General features: G+C 43.2%; 1 protein-coding gene across 6 annotated transcripts in view; it reads right to left on the bottom strand.

Moving 5' to 3' along the window:
- Positions 1–22,713, bottom strand: part of elmo1 (engulfment and cell motility 1 (ced-12 homolog, C. elegans)) — a 178,936-nt gene that overhangs the window by 21,410 nt on the left and 134,813 nt on the right. For all 6 annotated transcript variants that reach the window (NM_001140008.1, XM_014178476.3, XM_045709172.2 and 3 more), the window contains 1 exon segment: positions 2,317–2,480. In NM_001140008.1, coding sequence (NP_001133480.1) covers positions 2,317–2,480 — 164 coding nt within the window.

The following is a 22,713-nucleotide window of genomic DNA, read 5'->3' on the forward strand; positions in this document are numbered from 1 at the left end:
ATATTGAACGAAAATTCTATAGAGGATTTGAGAATCAATTATAAATGACTTTTTTCCCCTTCTATACATTACGATGCTGACTAACACTTTCTCTCAAAAGTTTCCTCTGCACTAATGAATGTCATATTAATTATTTATAAGATCCTGTTTAAAGTAGCTAGTCTAATTTGAATGAACGCCTTTACAGAATGTAAATATTACACAGGTCTTTCTTTATAGCACATTGCAAACCTAACGCTTGAACAATACTTGTCCAAACCTCTAATGCTTACCAGCTAAAAAAACAAAAACTCAGTCTACCCGGCAGGCCCAGAGAGCAAATCAAGTGCACCTAAAGGTCTACCGCTGGCCAATCAGATAGCTCAGATCAACGTGTATGCACAGATCTCGCGTCATAGAATGTAAAAAGTAGCCTCGACGCACAGCAAAGTTGATGTGAGATTTCAAAGCTTTTAGAACCATGACCAGAGAGAGACAAAACAAATAAAACAAAGAGCTTCTGTTTTTATGAGTAAGTCAATGTTCAACAGTTTAATAAGCCATAAAATGTGTGTTTCCATAAGCTTGCATTGTTATTATTTGCGGCTTGTCTTTTTTATTATCGAGGAATATTTCACTTTCTCTGGTCATAGGAGTAACAACATGAATTGGTGCATGATGCAGAAATGACATTTTGCCATCAGCTGGAAGACTGTGTCCCCTTATCTCTGAGAAGAACAACATTGTCAAGGCAATTCAAGCGTAGCCAATACGCAGTGATAATGTATTGAGCCTAGAGCCTACTGCACAAACCTCACTGCTACAGAACTGTTTTTAATTGGTTAATGTTGCATAGGTATAAGTCATGTTTAAAAAAAAAAAATCTGAGTGGTAGATCTCAGCTTGCATTTTGACTCAGAAAGGGATATTGACTCAGAAAAGGTTGTTGACCACTGCTGCAGCCTGTCGGGTTCACCTAGGGATCATGATAAGGGTTGTACCAAAATGTTTGATGTATTAGAAAAATGGATTATGCTTATGTTGTATTAATAGAAGGGGAGGGGTTATAAGACCCCTCCCTCCTTACATTTATAGGGTCCTAGACTACAGATTAACAATATATATATTCATTATAGAGGTTCAGAATTGTTCCACAGTTGTTTTCTAGTTCTCTCTCTCTCTGCCTCTTATAAAGAGACCCCTCTGAGAAATGTGTGACTGAGACAGAACTCTGCAGGGGAGTGAAGGAGATTAGACTAGTCAAACATTCCACAATAAATCTACTTTGGGGAGCGGACATTTACTGCTAAGTTTTAGATAACTCTGAAAGCCATTGTTTATATAGCTTGGTAGGCATGGTTTTGGTCTCAGGAGTAAAAAGGTAATGATGTAGGTAGTGACATCACCAGGGCTGGACTTAAGGTTTAACAAAACAACTTGAGACCTTTTCTTTGATGCAGAACTTACTCGGAAACATGCGTACTATGTTCCTGATTGTCAACTTCTGTCTGCAATTGCATTAATAAAGATTTTTGAATGATTTAATTAAAGATATTGTCATAATGCTAATTTCACCAATGAGCCAATGATTGACAAGGACGAAAGGAACGAACCCTAACAAGCCTAATAAGACCTTAATGGGGTACTCACTCTGAATACCATTTGTAGGCAAATAAGATTATAATGCAGATTTTCAATCGTGAGGGGAACCGAATGCATGCATCAGATGCAGCATATGTCAATAGCTGAATTTATTTTTTTTTATGAAAAAGGGGGTGAAAGAAAGGAGGGATGGAGGTCTATTAAATGTGTGTTAATGAAAGTGTTTGCTTTCTTCCACAGTCATATTGTCTCTCGTTCCCTTTGTTTCCTTTCTTCCACAGTCATATGTTCTCTCGTTCCCTTTGTTTTGGTCTTTATTTGGACTGGTTAAAGTATGGGGCATGAGAAGATCCATGTCATGAATATTAGCAGCTATTTTCTTTCTTCGATCTCACTGGCTTCATGTTTTAGTCCTCTTTTTAACAAAGGATTGGTTACATCTAATTAATGAATATCACTGATTCCTTCCTTTCTCAGGCAGTAATATCACTGATTCCTTCCTTTCTCAGGCAGTAATATCACTGATTCCTTCCTTTCTCAGGCAGTAATATCACTGATTCCTTCCTTTCTCAGGCAGTAATATCACTGATTCCTTCCTTTCTCAGGCAGTAATATCACTGATTCCTTCCTTTCTCAGGCAGTAATATCACTGATTCCTTCCTTTCTCAGGCAGTAATATCACTGATTCCTTCCTTTCTCAGGCAGTAATATCACACACACACTCCATTGACTCACAGGATGGGGCGCGACTGGAAGTCTTCTTGGTTCATCCTCTCAGACTGGCGTATCTTCAGGATCTCAGTATAACTCAGGTTCTGCAGGCGACTCTTCAACTGGTCCAGGGAATTAGGCTTCTGTGTCAGCGCTCGCATGATCTGCTCTCTTACCACCTGCATCACCTGGGAGGAGAAGAAAGAGGGGGATTTAGACGAGTGGAGAGGTGGTAAGACCTTCGATGTCTGGATAGGTAGAGAAGGAAATCTAGGCTACACATTTGGGTCTGGTTTCCCAGACAGATTCATCTTAGACCTGGTCCAAAAGCATTCTCAATGGAGGTTCTTAGTTCTAGGACTAGGATGAATCTGTGTCTAGGAAACAGCCTCATGATGTGATATAAATACGCCATTGTGCAAAGGCACATTAGATGGAGGAAAACAATTATTTACTCGCACACATACAGTTATCTGAATACATATCAAACACTTTCACATCACTGTTCAGAGCTTTTGGGCAAACCTCCCATCTCCTCAAAAAGTCTGCTCTTGAGGACGTTTGCAGAGCTCACGAGGGAGAGAGAGAGAGCCAAAGAACCTCTGGGAAACAGTAATTTAAACAGAGCACAAAACACTAGAGAATTCTATTTATTTTATTTAACCAGGCAAGTCAATGACGGCCTACCACGGCAAAACCCGGACGATGCTGGGCCAATTGTGTGCCGCTCTATGGGACACAGCCTGGATTCGAACCAGGGACTGTAGTGATGCCTCTTGCACAAAGATGCAGTGACTCGAGAGGCCAGAAAACATTATATTTTCAACATTCTCTTGCTGCTACAGTAAAGAGCCCGTGTGAACTAATGGTGCGGATGGCAACTATAAACCGGGTAGTTTGACTCCTGGATGCTGATTGGCTGAAAGCCGTGGGCACTGCGTTCATCCACCTCTGGCCTGCTGGCTCCCCTACCTCTGAGGAAGCACAGTTCCCGCTCAGCCCAGTCAAAACTGTTCGCTGCTCTGGCACCCCTATGGTGGAACAAGCTCCCTCACGACGCCAGGACAGCGGAGTCAATCACCACCTTCCGGAGACACCTGAAACCCCACCTCTTTAAGGAATACCTAGGATAGGATAAAGTAATCCTTCTAACCCCCCCCCCCCCAAAAAAGATATAGATGTACTATTGTAAAGTGGTTGTTCCACTGGATATAAGGTGAATGCACCAATTTGTAAGTCGCTCTGGATAAGAGCGTCTGCTAAATGACTTAAATGTAAATGTAAAATAAAATACCAGAGGTATGATGCAAAATTACTTGTTTACTGTTCTAATTATGTTGTTAACAAGTTTTTAATCGCTATAAGGCACCTTGGGGTTTGTGGTATATGGATAATTTACCACTGCTAAGGGCTGTATCCAGGCACTCTGCATTGTGTTATGCATAAGAACACCCCTTAGCTGTGATATACATTTTACATTTTAGTCATTTAGCAGACGCTCTTATCCAGAACGACTTACAGTAGTGAATGCATACATTTCATACATTTTTGTTTTTTAATTTTAATTTAAAAAAATAAAAAATTGTACTGGCCCCCCGTGGGAATCGAACCCACAACCCTGGCGTTGCACACACCATGCTCTACCAACTGAGCCACAGGGAAGGCCATATATATATATTTACCATATACCACACCCCCCTCGGGCCTTACTGCTTAAATAACCCACACACAGAAGCGTGTGCGCCACTCACACAAACGGGCACACAAGGGCGTCGGATTGAGTCACTAATGGTGAATAACTCCATTGCCAGTTTATGGGGTCAGAGGAGCACATCATGTGTGCTGGTAAGGGGATGGAGAGCCACTTCCCAGTAGATAAATCATAGAAGGTTTTATCAGTGCACATTTTGTAATACAGTCCAGTGAATCTTCCCTCAGGGGGAAAGGGCAGAGTGAAGGGGGCTAATTTTATACTGCCTAGCCTCCTGTAATACTCAGCATGCATCAGTGGAGAACATTCACTCAACGCATCCGTAACACTTGCTTATCCATTCGTATTGTTAGACTGTGGGAGAGAATCACGAGGCGTGCCACTACATCAGAGTTAGAAAGTCAGAGGACACAGGATACTGTTGTATCCTTCACTGCTGGCTATAGCCACATCCTGCTGAATGGCTTCCTATCAGAACCACCTCCTGTCCTCCTGTCCTGCATATTACAATTACAGTATATAACTGCAGTAGACTACTCTCCAGTATGTTTCATATTATATATAAATACAGTATATAACTACAGTAGACTACTCTCCAGTATGTTTCATATTATATATAAATACAGTATATAACTACAGTAGACTACTCTCCAGTATGTTTCATATTATATATAAATACAGTATATAACTACAGTAGACTACTCTCCAGTATGTTTCATATTATATATAAATACAGTATATAACTACAGAAGACTACTATATGTTTCATATTATATATAATAACTACAGTATATAACTACAGTAGCCTATTGTACAGTATGCTTCCTATTATATATAACTACACTATATGACTCTGTTTCATATATATAACTACAGTACATAACTACAGTAGACTACTGTACTGTATGTTTCATATTATATATTAGTACAGTAAATAACTACAGTGGACTACTGTATGTTTCATTCACAGTATAGCACAGAATGTCATCATTAAGGAAAGGAGATAAGGAAAGGAAGCTAGCCTGTGTATCTATTCACCAGTAAGATTATCTCAGCCTTTTGTTATGAAGTTGCACCCTCATGCTGTTGTGATTGTAGAACAAACTATAATCACACCCTCATGCTGTTGTGATTGTAGAACAAACTATAATCACACCCTCATGCTGTTGTGATTCTAGAACAAACTATAATTACACCCTCATGCTGTTGTGATTCTAGAACAAACTATAATCACACCCTCATGCTGTTGTAAATCTAGAACAAACTATAATCACACCCTCATGCTGTTGTGATTGTAGAACAAACTATAATCACACCCTCATGCTGTTGTGATTCTAGAACAAACTATAATCACACCCTCATGCTGTTGTGATTCTAGAACAAACTATAATCACACCCTCATGCTGTTGTAAATCTAGAACAAAATATAATCACACCCTCATGCTGTGATTCTAGAACAAACTATAATCACACCCTCATGCTGTTGTGATTCTAGAACAAACTATAATCACACCCTCATGCTGTTGTGATTCTAGAACAAACTATAATCACACCCTCATGCTGTTGTGAATCTAGAATAAACTATAATCACACCCTCATGCTGTTGTGATTCTAGAACAAACTATAATCACACCCTCATGCTGTTGTGAATCTAGAACAAACTATAATCACACCCTCATGCTGTTGTGATTCTAGAACAAACTATAATCACACCCTCATGCTGTTGTGAATCTAGAATAAACTATAATCACACCCTCATGCTGTTGTGATTCTAGAACAAACTATAATCACACCCTCATGCAGTTGTTTATTTTATTTATTTATTTCACCTTTATTTAACCAGGTAGGCCAGTTGAGAACAAGTTATCATTTACAACTGCGACCTGGCCAAGATAAAGCAAAGCAGTGCGACACAAACAACACAGATAAACAAACGTACAGTCAATAACACAATAGAAAAATCTATATACAGTGTGTGCAAATTAAGTAAGATTAGGGAGGTAAGGCAATAAATAGGCCATAGTGGCAAAATAATTACAATTTAGCAAATTAACACTGGAGTGATAGATGTGCAGAAGATGAATGTACAAGTAGAGATATTGGGGTGCAAAGGAGCAACAACAAAAAATAATATGGGGATGAGGTAGTTGGATGGGCTATTTACAGATGGGCTATGACCAGGTGCAATGATCTGTAAGCTGCTATGATAGCTGATGCTTAAAGTTAGTGAGGGAGATATGAGTCTCCAGCTTCAGTGATTTTTGCAATTCGATCCAGTCATTGGCAGCAGAGAACTGGAAGGAAAGGCGGCCAAAGGAAGTGTTGGCTTTGGGGATGACCAGTGCAATATACCTGCTGGAGCGCGTGCTACGGGTGGATGTTGCTATGGTGACCAGTGAGCTGAGATAAGGTAAGGTGGGGCTTTACCTTGCAAAGACTTATAGATGACCTGGAGCCAGTGGGTTTGACGACGGATATGTAGCGAGGACCAGCCAACGAGAGCATACAGGTCACAGTGGTGGGTAGTTTATGGGGCTTTGGTGATAAAACTGATGGCACTGTGATAGACTGCATCCAATTTGCTGAGTAGAGTGTTGGCTATTTTGTAAATGACAACGCTGAAGGCAAGGATCGGTAGGATAGTCAGTTTTATGAGGGTATGTTTGGCAGCATGAGTGAAGGATGCTTTGTTGCGAAATAGGAAGCCGATTCTAGATTTAATTTTGGATTGGAGATGCTTAATGTGAATCTGGAAGGATAGTTTACAGTCTAACCAGACACCTAGGTTTTTGTAGTTCAGCACTGTTGCTACTCTCCCTAGGAGGTGGCCGTCCTGTAAAGATGATTGCAAGAGCACAGCACATAATGCTCAATGAGGTTAAGAAGAATCCTAGAGTCAGCTAGCTTACAGAAATCTCTGGAACATGCTAACATCTCTGTTGACAAGTCTATGATACGTTAAACACTAAACAAGAATGGTGTTCATGGGAGGACACCATGGAAGAAGCCACTGCTATCCCCCCAAAATATTGCTGCACGTCTGAAGTTTGCAAAAGTGCACCTTGATGTTCCACAGCGCTACTGGTAAAATATTATGTGGACAGAAACTACAGTTGAGTTGTTTGGAAGGAACACACAACACTATGTGTGGAGAAAAAAAGGCACAGCACACCAACATCAAAACCTCATCCCAACTGTAAAGTATGGTGGAGGGAGCATCATGGTTTGGGGCTGCTTTGCCTCCTCAGTGCCTGGACAGCTTGCTATCATTGATGGAAAAATGAATTCCCATGTTTATCAAGACATTTTGCAGGAGAATGTAAGGCTACCTGTCCACCAATTGAAGCTCAACAGAAGTTGTGTGATGCAACAGGACAACGACCCAAAACACAGAAGTAAATAAACAACAGAATGGCTTCAACAGAAGAAAATACACCTTCTGGAGTGGCCCAGTCAGAGTCCTGACCTCAACCCAATTGAGATGCTGTGGCATGACCTCAAGAGAGTGGTTCACACCAGGCATCCCAAGAATATTGCTGAACTGAAACAGTTTTGTAAAGAGGAATGGTCCAAAATTCCTCCTGACCGTTGTGCAGGTCTGATCCGCAACTACAGACAACGTTTGGTTGAGGTTATTGCTGCCAAAGGAGGGTCAACCAGTTATTAAATCCAAGGGTTCACATACATTTTACACCCTGCACTGTGAATGTTTACACGGTTTGTTCAATAAAGACATGAACGCGTATAATTGTTTGTGTGTTATTAGTTTAAGCAGATTGTGTTTGTCTATTGTTGTGACTTAGATGAAGATAAGATCAAATTTTATGACCAATTTATGCAGAAATCCAGGTATTTCCAAGTGGTTCACATACTTTTTCTTGCCACTGTATATTTTTTGACTTGTGTGACTGTAATGTCTACTGTTAATTTATGATTGTTTATTTCACTTTTGTTTATTATCTATTTCACTTGCTTTGGCAATGTTAACATAAGTTTTCCATACCAATAAAGTCCTTTGAATTGAAATTAAGAGAGACAAAGGAGGGGGAGAGAGAGAAAGGGAGGAAGAGTATACAAGTCTGTGTGTGTGTGTGTGTGTGTGTGTGTGTGTGTGTGTGTGTGTGTGTGTTGTTGTCTGTGGATAGAAGCGATTATAGTGCAGGATTCTGATCCGAAAAGCTTAGTGAAATCTTCCCAAAGAAAGACTGATCCATCGCCAGGGGTAAGAAATAAAAAATGGATAGAGGGAAGACAAGACATCACAAAAGGAATACAAATATGAAACCAGAAGAGACAACACAGCACCCAAAAACCTTCAGACTAAGGCTTCAAGGTTGTTTCTTTTTTTCTTTTTTTTGGGGGGGGGGGGGGGGGGGGGAGTAATCCTCTCAAAATAAAAATCGGCATAAGCTCACAGAGAAACAAGTGGAAATGGCCCTACTTCAAATCCACTATTTGGGCATCCATGCATACTGTGATTGAGTGCCACAAAGAGGAATTAAAGGAATTATCCCATTTATAATTCCAGATTTGATAAGCCGGTGGCATCACCAAATCCTGACCCCCCCCCCCCCCAAAAAAAAAAAATCATAATTTTCCAGCTGATTACACTCTTTAATCCAGGTTTATCTTCTGGGAGACAAATATGTTCCACTGTGGTAATCACAGGGCTCTGAGTAAAACTTGGCATAACAATGACCTTGGAAAACAAACAAAAGACAGGGAGGGGGAAACGGAAAGATAATAACTACACTGTCATGTTTCCAGATACAGTAGGACTGGGTAGTTATCTGGAGCAGTGAACGTTTGAACCCATCTCTGTTACCTCTGTAGCAGGATTACGTAACCTTTTGTTGTTTAGATGTTTTCAGAGGTACGACCTCCCCTACTCCCTTCTATTTAGTAGACAGCATTCATCAGGCTCATGTTCATTAGGGAAAACATGTTGAAATAGGAAAGGTAATAATGCTGTACTGAACACATCCCTGAACTCTTCCCACCTCAAACTCTCTCCATTAGGCTGTTGGTCTCGCCATACATTATTGTTGTTAATCCTAATTCTCCTCAGCAGCCAGTGACCCCCAAAAAGCAGAGGCGAGAATTAGAGTGTGTCTGGGGACACTCAGAAGCCTGTCACTAATCAAGGCCCTTTCCTCTCTCCACTCTCACTTAACACCCCACCCACCAGCCAGTCAACAGGGGGAGAAAGATAGCCAACAGGGATAGATGCCAATACTATAAAGTGACATTCTTTCCAATGGCCTATTTTCATATCCTAGTGGAGGTACTAAACTCCTCTCCTCTACACTCTTTTATCACCTTTCGGCCTTCAGGGGGAAGAAAACAGGGACAAAACCTAAATACTCAGTTTCATTCTATTCTCTCTCCTCTCTGGAAGAACAGAGCCATCCATGTATGATGGGAGGATACTTTTGAGACACCAATGTCTCCTGTTCCTCTCCTGTCTGTCTCCCCTAAAGAAGATGTATGTCCGGTAGGTTTTTATGTTCTCCTCCAGGAGGAAGGGGAGACGCCACCATCAAGAGGCCATATTTACTCCCCTCAGTGTGGGCTTTGCCGTCTAAGTGTTTCCCTCGGGTCTGGGTTGATTGTCCTCCTCCAAGACTGACTGACTGGCAGGGACACAGACAGGCAGACCTAGAGAGCTGTATAGTGACCAACCTTAATCAGGGAGACCAGATGTATCACTCGTGTCCTAGAACCCTCCCATCCCCGCTTTTGATTACAATCTCACAGTTCTCCATCAAAAATTCTCTCACACACACACACACACACACACACACACACACACACACACACACACACACACACACACACACACACACACACACACACACACACACACACACACACACACACACACACACACACCTGCCAGTCTCTGAGTCTGTATACAGGCTCATAATGAAGTCTCATATTCATTCTCCAATTGTAATTACAAGTGATCTGTCATTCTGTCACACCAGTGGATTAACCATGGCCATTTGGTGTGGCCCAGGACAGGAGTGACAGGGGTGACATTGATGAACTTTGACAAGGACTGTGTGTGTGTGTGTGTGTGTGTGTGTGTGGGGGGGGGGGCAGAAGTCAAACGAACAAAAATGTGGACATTTTGTTAGTCCCCCCCGAGGTCAAATGCTATTTCTAGGGGGTTTAGGATCAAGGTTAGAATTAGTGTTAGAATTATGTTAAGGGTTAACGTTCGGAACTAGGGTTCGTTTTAGGGTTAGAGTTAGGAGCTGGGGTTAGATTTAGGTTTTTGGGTTAAGGTTAAGGTAAGAGTACGGGTTAGGGAAAATAGTATTTGGAATATGACTGAATTGTGTGTCACCACAAGGTTAGCTGTACAAGACTGTTTGTGTGTGTTAAAAGTCAAGCAGGGGCTTTTCCATAATAATACTGGAACAACTTCAATCCCTACAGGAAAGGCAATGAGTGACTCATTTAACCAAATTGTTAGTACTTACTGGTTTCAATTCAAAATTACATCAGTTGTTGAGAACTAGGTCATCTATCTACTTTCAGATATCTGTGGCTTGTGACTCATTCACCCTCCCAAACGGACCCATACCATAAGGCTCTGGTCAAAACTAGTCCTCTATTTAGGGAATAGGGTCCCATTAGAGAGGCAGCCCCAGTCCCATGGGACGGTCATTAATATTCAGTATTTAATGACACGTCTTGAGCAGGAAAACAATTCTGTTCTGTCCATGCGGCTCCACTCACACTATTTAACGGCTCGAATATTCATCCCATTTAATAGGAACACATGGTCCCTTCACAACATGGCGCTCATTATGAATAATTTATTAGACTCCGCTCAAAGACCAACCAGTCAGGCAGCGTTGCTCACAAAGCACCTTGACAGAGGTGAGCCTGACAGACTTCGGGGTTCTGTTCATTAAGCACCATACCGAAGAAAACGGACTGAAACAGGAAAGGGGCTACCTGAACTTGTCCAATAGGAAAGGCTCAGTTATGTCTTCGGTCACAAAACATTTTTAAAAAGTACCTGCCCTAATGAACATGACCCAGTTCTGAAGGTGCACATCATCATTCCCATTCAGAATTCATCCCCCTCTTTCTGAGAAAATTACAATGAACGAACGAGAGAGAGAGAACTAGAGAACGAGATAGAGAGACATAAAAAGGCATGTTTTTTCTTTGTACCGGGAAAGCTCTGAAATGCTGATGAATAGAATGAGTTGTGGCACTGGCATATACTTTACATGTTGTAGGTAAGTCACTGCACGAGTGCACTTTCAATTATTTCCCCCTACATTATTCCTGATCCAACCTCACTGTTCTAACACAAGATAAAGTACTGGGCCAGTATTCTTAAAGCGTCTCAGAGTAGGAGAGCTGATCTAGAATCAGGTACCTCCTGTCTATTTGATCTTATTCATTATAATCTAAAAGGCTAAACTGATCCTAGATCAGCACTCCTACTGTGAGACACTATGAAAACAGGCTCCGATGGCATTTCTGGTTCTTTCAGTGTAAAGGCTTGTGAATCTTTCTCAGTGCAGCAGTGTTACAGGCCTGGCCTTTCCCTCTCTCTCTTTGTCCCCTAGAGACCTGTTAGAGAGAGTCTCTCTGCTAGGAGCAAGCATATATGTCAATGCATCCTGGCATCTGTGTGTGTGTCTGTGTGTGTTTCTGTGTGTGTGTGTTTCTGTGTGTGTGTGTGTGTGTGTGTGTGTGTGTGTGTGTGTGTGTGTGTGTGTGTGTGTGTGTGTGTGTGTGTGTGTGGCTCTCCAGAGAGATCATTCCTTACGCTTCAGCGAGGTTCTGTTTATTGCTGCTGCATGATGTTGGCATTTTTAAAGGGAGGGAGTCCATGCAGAGATTGTTTTATAGGGAGGGTATCCATGCAGAGAAAACATTTTTAAAGGGAGGGTGTCCATGCAGAGAAAACATTTTTAAAGGGAGGGTGTCCATGCAGAGAAAACATTTTTAAAGGGAAGGTGTCCATGCAGAGGAAACATTTTTAAAGGGAGGGTGTCCATGCAGAGAAAACATTTCTAAAGGGAGGGTGTCCATGCAGAGAAAACATTTTTAAAGGGAAGGTGTCCATGCAGAGGAAACATTTTTAAAGGGAAGGTGTCCATGCAGAGAAAACATTTCTAAAGGGAAGGTGTCCATGCAGAGAAAACATTTTTAAAGGGAGGGTGTCCATGCAGAGAAAACGTTTCTAAAGGGAAGGTGTCCATGCAGAGAAAACATTTTTAAAGGGAAGGTGTCCATGCAGAGAAACATTCTTAAAGGGAAGGTGTCCATGCAGAGAAAACATTCTTAAAGGGAAGGTGTCCATGCAGAGAAAACATTCTTAAAGAGAAACTGTCAAAAAAGGTATTCATCAAGAATCAGCTGATCGTGGCAACAGAACAGATCATGTACTATAGCATACCATCTGTTTCACACACACAAAGTTTTGAAAAAAATCACAGTTATCGCGAGCTAAGGTGACGGTGCAATGCATGGGACAATGTGTCAATGTTGTCATTGCATTTGGGCTCCTTAATAAAATAAACAATTAAACAGTCAGAACGTTTTCTGCTTGATGTAAAATTACTGTAAGAGGCTAATTATGGTGAGCTAGAATGCTTTACATACAGTGCCTTGCGAAAGTATTCGGCCCCCTTGAACTTTTCGACCTTTTGCCACATTTCAGGCTTCAAACATAAAGATATAAAACTGTAATTTTTTGTGAAGAATCAACAACAAGTGGGACACAATCATGAAGTGGAACGAAATTTATTGGATATTTCAAACTTTTTTAACAAATAAAAAACTGAAAAATTGGGCGTGCAAAATTATTCAGCCCCTTTATTTTCAGTGCAAGCGATAATATTGAAATGGAAGGAGTATCAGACCACTGCAAATCTACGAAGACCCGGCCGTCCCTCTAAACTTTCAGCTCATACAAGGAGAAGACTGATCAGAGATGCAGCCAAGAGGCCCATGATCACTCTGGATGAACTGCAGAGATCTACAGCTGAGGTGGGAGACTCTGTCCATAGGACAACAATCAGTCGTATACTGCACAAATCTGGCCTTTATGGAAGAGTGGCAAGAAGAAAGCCATTTCTTAAAGATATCCATAAAAAGTGTCGTTTAAAGTTTGCCACTAGCCACCTGGGAGACACACCAAACATGTGGAAGAAGGTGCTCTGGTCAGATGAAACCAAAATCGAACTTTTTGGCAACAATGCAAAACGTTATGTTTGGCGTAAAAGCAACACAGCTCATCACCCTGAACACACCATCCCCACTGTCAAACATGGTGGTGGCAGCATCATGGTTTGGGCCTGCTTTTCTTCAGCAGGGGCAGGGAAGATGGTTAAAATTGATGGGAAGATGGATGGAGCCAAATACAGGACCATTCTGGAAGAAAACCTGATGGAGTCTGCAAATGACCTGAGACTGGGACGGAGATTTGTCTTCCAACAAGACAATGATCCAAAACATAAAGCAAAATCTACAATGGAATGGTTCACAAATAAACATATCCAGGTGTTAGAATGGCCAAGTCAAAGTCCAGACCTGAATCCAATCGAGAATCTGTGGAAAGAACTGAAAACTGCTGTTCACAAACGCTCTCCATCCAACCTCACTGAGCTCGAGCTGTTTTGCAAGGAAGAATGGGCAAAAATGTCAGTCTCTCGATGTGCAAAACTGATAGAGACATACCCCAAGCGACTTACAGCTGTAATCGCAGCAAAAGGTGGCGCTACAAAGTATTAACTTAAGGGGGCTGAATAATTTTGCACGGCCAATTTTTCTGTTTTTTATTTGTTAAAAAAGTTTGAAATATCCAATAAATTTCGTTCCACTTCATAATTACAGTTTTATATCTTTATGTTTGAAGCCTGAAATGTGGCAAAAGGTTGAAAAGTTCAAGGGGGCTGAATACTTTCGCAAGGCACTGTAACTCCCTCATGTCATCCCTTTGTTTGCATCACAAATGGCACCCTATTGCCTATATAGTGCACTACTTTTAACGGGCTCTGGTCAATAGCTCTGGGGCTCCTGAGTGGTGCAGCGGTCTAAGGCACTGCATCTCAATGCTAGAGGTGTCACTACAGACACCCTGGTTCGAATCCAGGCTGTATCACAACCGGCTGTGATTGGGAGTCCCATTGGGCGGCGCACAATTAGCTCAGCGCCGTCCGGGTTTGGCCGGTGTAGGCCGTCATTTAAATAAGAATTTGTTCTGAACTGACTTGCCTAGTTAAATAAAGGTTAAATAAAATATATAAATAAATATTTATTTATAACTCAGCTAAAAAAGAAACGTCCCTTTTCCAGGACCCTGTCTTTCAAAGATAATTCGTAAATTCCAAATAACTTCACAGATCTTCATTGTAAAGGGTTTAAACACTGTTTCCCATGCTTGTTCAATGAACCATAAACAATTAATGAACATGCACCTGTGGAACGGTCGTTAAGACACTAACAGCTTACAGATGGTAGGCAATTAAGGTCACAGTTATGAAAACTTAGGACACTGAAGAGGCCTTTATACTGATTCTGAAAAACACCAAAAGAAAGATGCCCAGGGTCCCTGCTCATCTGCGTGAACTTGCCTTAGGCATGCTGCAAGGAGGCATGAGGACTGCAGATGTGGCCAGGCCAATAAATTGCAATGTCCGTACTGCGAGACGCCTAAGACAGCACTACAGGGAGACAGGACGGACAGCTGATCGTCCTCGCAGTGGCAGACCACGAGTAACAACACCCGCACAGGATCGGTACATCCAAACATCACACCTGCGGGACAGGTACAGGATGGCAACAACAACTGCCCGAGTTACACCAGGAACGCACAATCCCTCCATCAGTGCTCAGACTGTCCGCAATAGGCTGAGAGACGCTGGACTGAGGGCTTGTAGGCCTGTTGTAAGGCAGGTCCTCACCAGACATCACCGGCAACAACGTTGCCTATGGGCACAAACCCACCATCGCTGGACCAGACAGGACTGGCAAAAAGTGCTCTTCACTGACGAGTCGTGGTTTTGTGGTCAGATTCGTGTTTATCGTTGAAGGAATGAGCGTTACACCGAGGCCTGTACGCTGGAGCAGGATCGATTTGGAGGTGGCGGGTCCGTCATGGTCTGGGGCGGTGTGTCACACTGAGCTTGTTGTCATTGCAGGCAATCTCAACGCCGTGGGTTACAGGGAAGACATCCTCCTCCCTCATGTGGTACCCTTCCTGCAGGCTCATCCTGACATGACCCTCCAGCATGACAATGCCACCAGCCATACTGCTCCTTCTGTGCGAGATTTCCTACAAGACAGGAATGTCAGTGTTCTGCCATGGCCAGCGAAGAGCCCGGATCTCAATCCCATTGAGCACATCTGGGACCTGTTGGATCGGAGGGTGAGGGCTAGGGCCATTCCCCCCAGAAATGTCTGGGAACTTGCAGGTGTCCTGGTAGAAGAGTGGGGTAACATCTCACAGCAAGAACTGGCAAATCTGGTGCAGTCCATGAGGAGGAGATGCACTGCAGTACTTAATGCAGCTGGTGGCCACACCAGATACTGACTAAGGAGAAACATCATGGCCTCAGGTTAGGTGACTGTTCAGTATCAAACAGAGTACACACAAACCACATCTCTGACTGATAGACTGGAAAGGAGAAAATACACACACACACACACACACCACACACACACACACACACACACACACACACACACACACACACACACACACACACACACACACACACACACACACACACACACACACACACACACACACACACACACACACAGAGAAAGCAGTGCCAAACAGAGTACACATCTTTCACACACACAGATTCACATCATCAGGGTGAAGAAAATAACCCTTCACACAGCTTTTAGGACCCTTTGTAACAAAGCATCTGGGCTCATCGGTGTCCTAGCCCGCATCACAAATGACACACTATTTCATTGCACTACTGTTGAACAGGGTTCATCTGGCTGTGGTCAACAGTAGAGCACAAAGTAGGGAATAGGGTGTAATTTGGGACGCAGCCCTATAGTCCTAAAGCAGAGCAGTGTTGGTTGCAGATATCTATTCACGTTAAGGGCAATAACGACACACACCCTGCCCATGTCTACTCAATCATTCATGAGTCCATGTTGTACATGTACAGCTACTCTCGATTCTCCCCATGTTAGACAACACAGCCTTCTGATTCAATCTATATCAGAAACTTCATCCATTTAAATGTCCTCCTGTGTCATACTGCTATGTGCCACCAGACATCACATCCAAACCCTACCACAACCTGACATCTACATGGAAATCCATCTACATCCCTGGGCTGCGTCCCTGTTCAAATAGCTAGCTGCCGATTGCTTGATGTAAATGTCTGTTGATTTTCCCAGCCATTATTTGTGTGCAGAGCGTTGGCCTTCTCAGCGTGTGGAGATTGCCTGCTCCAACTGAGATGAGAGATGCCCCCTAGGGCCACGGTATACAGCAATGCCCCCACTCCCCTCCCTCTTTTGCCTCCATCACTCCATTCTCCCCGTATCTGAAAGGAGGGTGGAGGGGATATTTTATTGTCACATACAGTACCTGTCAAGTTTGGACACACCTACTCATTCAAGGGTTTTTATTAATTTGTACTATTTTCTACATTGTAGAATAATAGTGAAGATATCAAACTATGGAATAACACATATGGAATCATGGAGTAACCAAAAAAGTGTTAAACAAGTCAAAATATATTTTAAGATTTGAGATTCTTCAAAGTAGCCACCCTTTGCCTTGATGACAGCTTTGCACACGCTTGGCATTCTCTCAACCAGCTCCAGGTACAGTAGTCACCTGGAATGCATTTCAATTAAAAGGTGTGCCTTGTTAAAAGAGAAGTTGTGGAATTTCTTTCCTTCTTAATGCGTTTCAGCCAATCAGTTGTGTTGTGACAAGGTAGTGATGGTATCCAGAAGATAGCCCTATTAGGCAAAATATCAATTCCATATTATGGCAAGAACAGCTCAAATAAGCAAAGAGAAATGACAATCCATCATTACTTTAAGACATGAAGGTCAGTCAATACGGAAAAGTTCAAGAACTTTGAACGTTTCTTCAAGTGCAGTCGCAAAAACCATCAAGCGCTATGATGAAACTGGCTCTCATGAGGACCGCCACAGGAAAGGAAGACCAGAGATACCTCTGCTGCAGAGGATAAGTTTATTAGAGCTACCAGCCTCAGAAATTGCAGCCCACATAAATGCTTCACAGAGTTCACGTAACAGACACATCTCAACATCAACTGTTCAGAGAAGACTGTGTGAATCAGGCCTTCATGGCCGAATTGCTGCAAAGAAACCACTACTAAAGACACCATTAAGAAGAAGAGAATTGTTTGGGAAAAGAAACACAAGAAATGACCATTAGACCAGTGGAAATCTGTCCTTTGGTCTGATGAGACCAAATTTGAGATGTTTGGTTGTAACCGCCGTGCCTTTGTGAGATACAGAGTAGGTGAACGGATGATCTCCGCCTGTGTGGTTCCCACCGTGAAGCATGGAGGATGAGGTGTGATGGTGCTTTGCTGGTGACGCTGTCTGTGATTCATTTAGAATTCAAGGCACACTTAACCAGCATGGCTACCACAGCATTCTGCAGTGATACGCCATCCCATCTGGTTTACGCTTAGTGGGACTATCATTTGTTTTTCAACAGGACAATGACCCAACACACCTCCAGGCTGTGTAAGGGCTATTTTATCAAGAAGGAGAGTGATGGAGTGCTGCATCAGATGACCTGGCGTCCACAATCACCCGACCTCAACCCAATTGAGATGGTTTGGGATGAGTTGGACCACAGAGTGAAGGAAAAGCCGGCAACAAGTGCTCAGCATATGTGGGAACTCCTTCAAGACTGGTAAAGCATTCCAGGAGAAGCTGGTTGAGAGAATGCCAAGAGTGTGCAAAGCTGTTAAAGGGTGGCTACTTTGAAGAATCAGATTTGTTTTATACTTTTTTGTTTACTCCATATGTGTTATTTCATAGTTTTGATGTCTTCACTATTATTCTACAATGTAGAAAATAGTAAAACATTAAGAAAAACCCTGAGTAGGTGTGACAAAACATTTGACTGGTACTGTATATATATATATATATATATATATATATATATATATACACACACACACACACACACACACACACACCGGATAGGGAAACCTTGTCAGGGTGGAAGGAGGCAAGGCAAACAGGCAGATGGGATAAAAATAGCTTGTCTGACATCACAAAAAAGGCAGGAACAGAGAGAGGTAGAGAGAGGGGGTGTAAAGGGGTGGATAAAAAGAGAGAAAGGGCAAGAGAAAGAGGGTATAGATTTAAGAAGGTAGAGAAAGGTAGAGAGTGGTAGAGAGGGGTAGAGTGGTAGAGAGAAGCAGAGGTAGAGAGAAGCAGAGGAAGTAAAGGTAGAGAGAGGTAGAGAGAAGTAGAGTGGGTGTATACGTTATGTGAGAAAAAGAATGATGGAGGGATGGAAAAAGAGAATGTAGGAGGGAGGAAACCTGCCTGGAATGAGAATGTCTGGTGATCTCTGTGCTGGAAGAGAGACTGACTGAAGGTTAGGTGACTTTTGTTCAATAACGAGCAGATTCTGTCAGTGTCAGGCAGAGTACACACACACACACACACACACACACACACACACACACACACACACACACACACACACACACACACACACACACACACACACACACACACACACACACACACACACACACACACACACACACACACACACACACACACACACACACACCAGACTGAAATGACTGCTGGAGGCGAGGAGATGGACTGAAGGTTTATGGGGAGGTGATGGGCTGTGCTCTATCTCACTGCTCTAGCTAGCTGACTCTCAAAGCTAGAAACATACATTCACCACCACTACAGCTACCTCCAGTCCACCACATCCATCTCTGAGATGACACCTAGGCTAAGCTTAACTACCTCCCTCTATTGTTGATATGGAGCCCAGCTCCATATGAACAATAAAAGTGGCTCCTTCAAAATTAGGCAATCCGGCTATTTCAGCCACACCCGTTGCTGACAGGTGTATAAAATCGAGCACACCACCATGCAATCTCCATAGACAAACATTGGCAGTAGAATGGCCTTACTGAAGAGCTCAGTGAATTTCAACGTGGCACCGTCATAGGATGCCACCTTTCCAACAAGTCAGTCAAATGTCTGCCCTGCTAGAGCTTCCCCGGTCAACTGTAAGTGCTGTTATTGTCAGGTGGAAACGTCTCAGAACAACGGCTCAGCCGCGATGTGGTAGGCCACACAAGCTCACAGAACAGGACCGCCGAGTGCTAAAATTGCGTCTGTCTTCGGTTGCAACCCTCACTACCGAGTTCCAAACTGCCTCTGGAAGCAACGTCAGCACAAGAACTGTTCGTCAGGAGCTTCATGAAATGTGTTTCCATGGAGGAGCAGCTGCACACAAGCCTAAGATTACAATGTGCAATGCCAAGCGACGGTGGACTGGTGTAAAGCTTGCCGCCATTGGACTCTGGAGCAGTGGAAATGCGTTCTCTGAAGTGATGAACCACGCTTCACCATCTAACAGTCCAACGGACGAATCTGGGTTTGCCAGGAGAACACTACCTGCATAGTGCCAAGTGTAAAGTTTGGTGGAGGAGGGCTGTTAATGGTCAAGGGCTGTTTTCATGGTTCGGGCTAGGCCCCTTAGTTCCAGTGAAGGGAAATCTTAACGCTAGAGCATACAGCGACATTCTAGACAATTCTGTGCTTCTAAATTTGTGGCAACAGTTTGGAGAAGGCCCTTTCCTGTTTCAGCATGAAAATGCCCCCGTACACAAAGCAAGGTCCATACAGAAATGGTTTGTCGAGATCGTTGTTGAAGAACTTGAGGGGCCTGCACAGAGCCCTGACCTCAACCCCATCGAACACCTTTGGGATGAATTGGAACTCTCATTGCGAGCCAGGCCTAATCACCCAACATCAGTGCCCAACCTCACTAATGCTCTTGTGGCTGAATGGAAGCAAGTCCCCACAGCAATGTTCCAACATCTAGTGGAAAGCCTTCCCAGAACAGTGGAGGCTGTTACAGCAGCAAAGGAGGGGACCAACTCCATATTAATGCCCATGATTGTGGAATGAGATGTTGGACAAGCAGGTGTCCACAAACCTTCAGTCATGTAGTATACTTAACGCCATTAGAATATACTCAGTGGACACAAGAGGCCACATCCTAACATGCTAGCACAGCAGCAGGGAGACAATAGGTCAAGGAGAAGGCTTGCCTGCAGCCCAGCACCAGTAATTATCCAGCCCTGTGAGGATTTCTATTTGCATAATCCAACAAGGCCAAACGTGAATGGAGTCTTCCAGACAAAGCAGATTATCCTGGGGGGTAGCTATAGCTACAGTAACCATCTCAAATCAAGTTGTATTTGTAACATGCACCGAATAAAGCAGGTGGAGACTTTACCGTGAAATGCTTACTTACGAACCCTTTCCCAACAATGGAGGAAATAGTTACCAAATAGGAAATAGTTACAAAATAAAATATCATCATCTAATTGGTTTATATATCTGTCAATGACACTGTTAAATATTAAATAATTATTACATTTGTAATGTTAGCAGAGCCTGGTATGATGGATAGTAGTAGTCCATTCCTCTATTTCTAGGAACCTAGGTGTGGTAGATAATGCTAAATATTATTCACAACAATGTGTACTATAGCCACCACTTCCTATGTGGTGTCTGTTTTCAGAAAGACGGCTTCAGAGAGACATATTTAGGATCTGTATTCAGAAAGACGGCTTCAGAGAGACATATTTAGGATCTGTGATCAGAAAAACCGCTTCAGAGAGACATATTTAGGATCTGTGTTCAGATAGAAGGCTTCAGAGAGACATATTTAGGATCTGTGTTCAGAAAGACGGCTTCAGAGAGACAGATGTAGGATCTGTGTTCAGAAAGACGGCTTCAGAGAGACAGATGTAGGATCTGTGTTCAGAAAGACGGCTTCAGAGAGACAGATGTAGGATCTGTGTTCAGAAAGACAGCTTCAGAGAGACAGATGTAGGATCTGTATTCAGAAAGACAGCTTCAGAGAGACAGATGTAGGATCTCTATTCAGAAAGACGGCTTCAGAGAGACAGATGTAGGATCTGTGTTCAGAAAGACAGCTTCAGAGAGACAGATGTAGGATCTGTGTTCAGAAAGACAGCTTCAGAGAGACAGATGTAGGATCTGTGTTCAGAAAGACAGCTTCAGAGAGACATATTTAGGATCTGTGTTCAGAAAGACAGCTTCAGAGAGACATATTTAGGATCTGTGTTCAGAAAGACGGCTTCAGAGAGACAGATGTAGGTTCTGTGTTCAGAAAGACAGCTTCAGAGAGACAGATGTAGGATCTGTGTTCAGAAAGACAGCTTCAGAGAGACAGATGTAGGATCTGTATTCAGAAAGACGGCTTCAGAGAGACAGATGTAGGATCTGTGTTCAGAAAGACAGCTTCAGAGAGACATATTTAGGATCTGTATTCAGAAAGACGGCTTCAGAGAGACATATTTAGGATCTGTGTTCAGAAAGACAGCTTCAGAGAGACAGATGTAGGATCTGTGTTCAGAAAGACAGCTTCAGAGAGACAGATGTAGGATCTGTGTTCAGAAAGACAGCCTCAGAGAGACAGATGTAGGATCTGTGTTCAGAAAGACAGCTTCAGAGAGACATATTTAGGATCTGTGTTCAGAAAGACGGTTTCAGAGAGACATATTTAGGATCTGTGTTCAGAAAGACGGCTTCAGAGAGACAGATGTAGGATCTGTGTTCAGATAGACAGCTTCAGAGAGACAGATGTAGGATCTGTGTTCAGAAAGACAGCTTCAGAGAGACAGATGTAGGATCTGTGTTCAGAAAGACGGCTTCAGAGAGACAGATGTAGGATCTGTGTTCAGAAAGACAGCTTCAGAGAGACAGATGTAGGATCTGTGTTCAGAAAGACGGCTTCAGAGAGACAGATGTAGGATCTGTGATTGGGAGCTTTTAATCAGAAGGCTGAGATGGGCTGCTCTAACCTGATTATGCCTCACAGAGTCACAAACACACACACACACAGGCAGGCTCAGGCTACCCAGCACAGCCCTGCCCCATCTGTACTATGAGCATTGCTCTCCTCCTCTCTGCTCTCCTTCTCTCTCTTCTGCTCCTTCCTCCTCTCCGCTCTTCCTCTCTGCTTCTCTCTCCTCTCCTCCTCTCTGCTTCTCTCTCCTCTCCGCTCTCCTCCTCTGCTCTCTGCTCCGCTCTCCTCCTCTCTCTGCTCCGCTCTCCTCCTCTCTCTGCTCCGCTCTCCTCCTCTCTCTGCTCCACTCTCCTCCTCTCTCTGCTCCACTATCCTCCTCTCTCTGCTCCACTCTCCTCCTCTCTCCTCCTCTCTCTGCTCCGCTCTCCTCCTCTCTCTGCTCCGTTCTCCTCCTCTCCCTGCTCCGCTCTCCTCCTCTCTCTGCTCCGCTCTTCTCTCTGCTCTGCTCCTCTCCACTCTCTGCTCTGCTCTCCTCTCCACTCTCTGCTCTGCTCTCCTCTCCACTCTCTGCTCTCCTCTCCACTCTCTGCTCTATGCTCTGCTCTCCTCTCCACTCTCTGCTCTACTCTCCTCTCCACTCTCTGCTCGGCTCTCCTCCTCTCTGCTC

This window comes from Salmo salar, chromosome 27 (genome assembly GCF_965601325.2).
Source record: "Salmo salar chromosome 27, fSalSal1, whole genome shotgun sequence".
Lineage (NCBI taxonomy): Eukaryota > Metazoa > Chordata > Actinopteri > Salmoniformes > Salmonidae > Salmo > Salmo salar.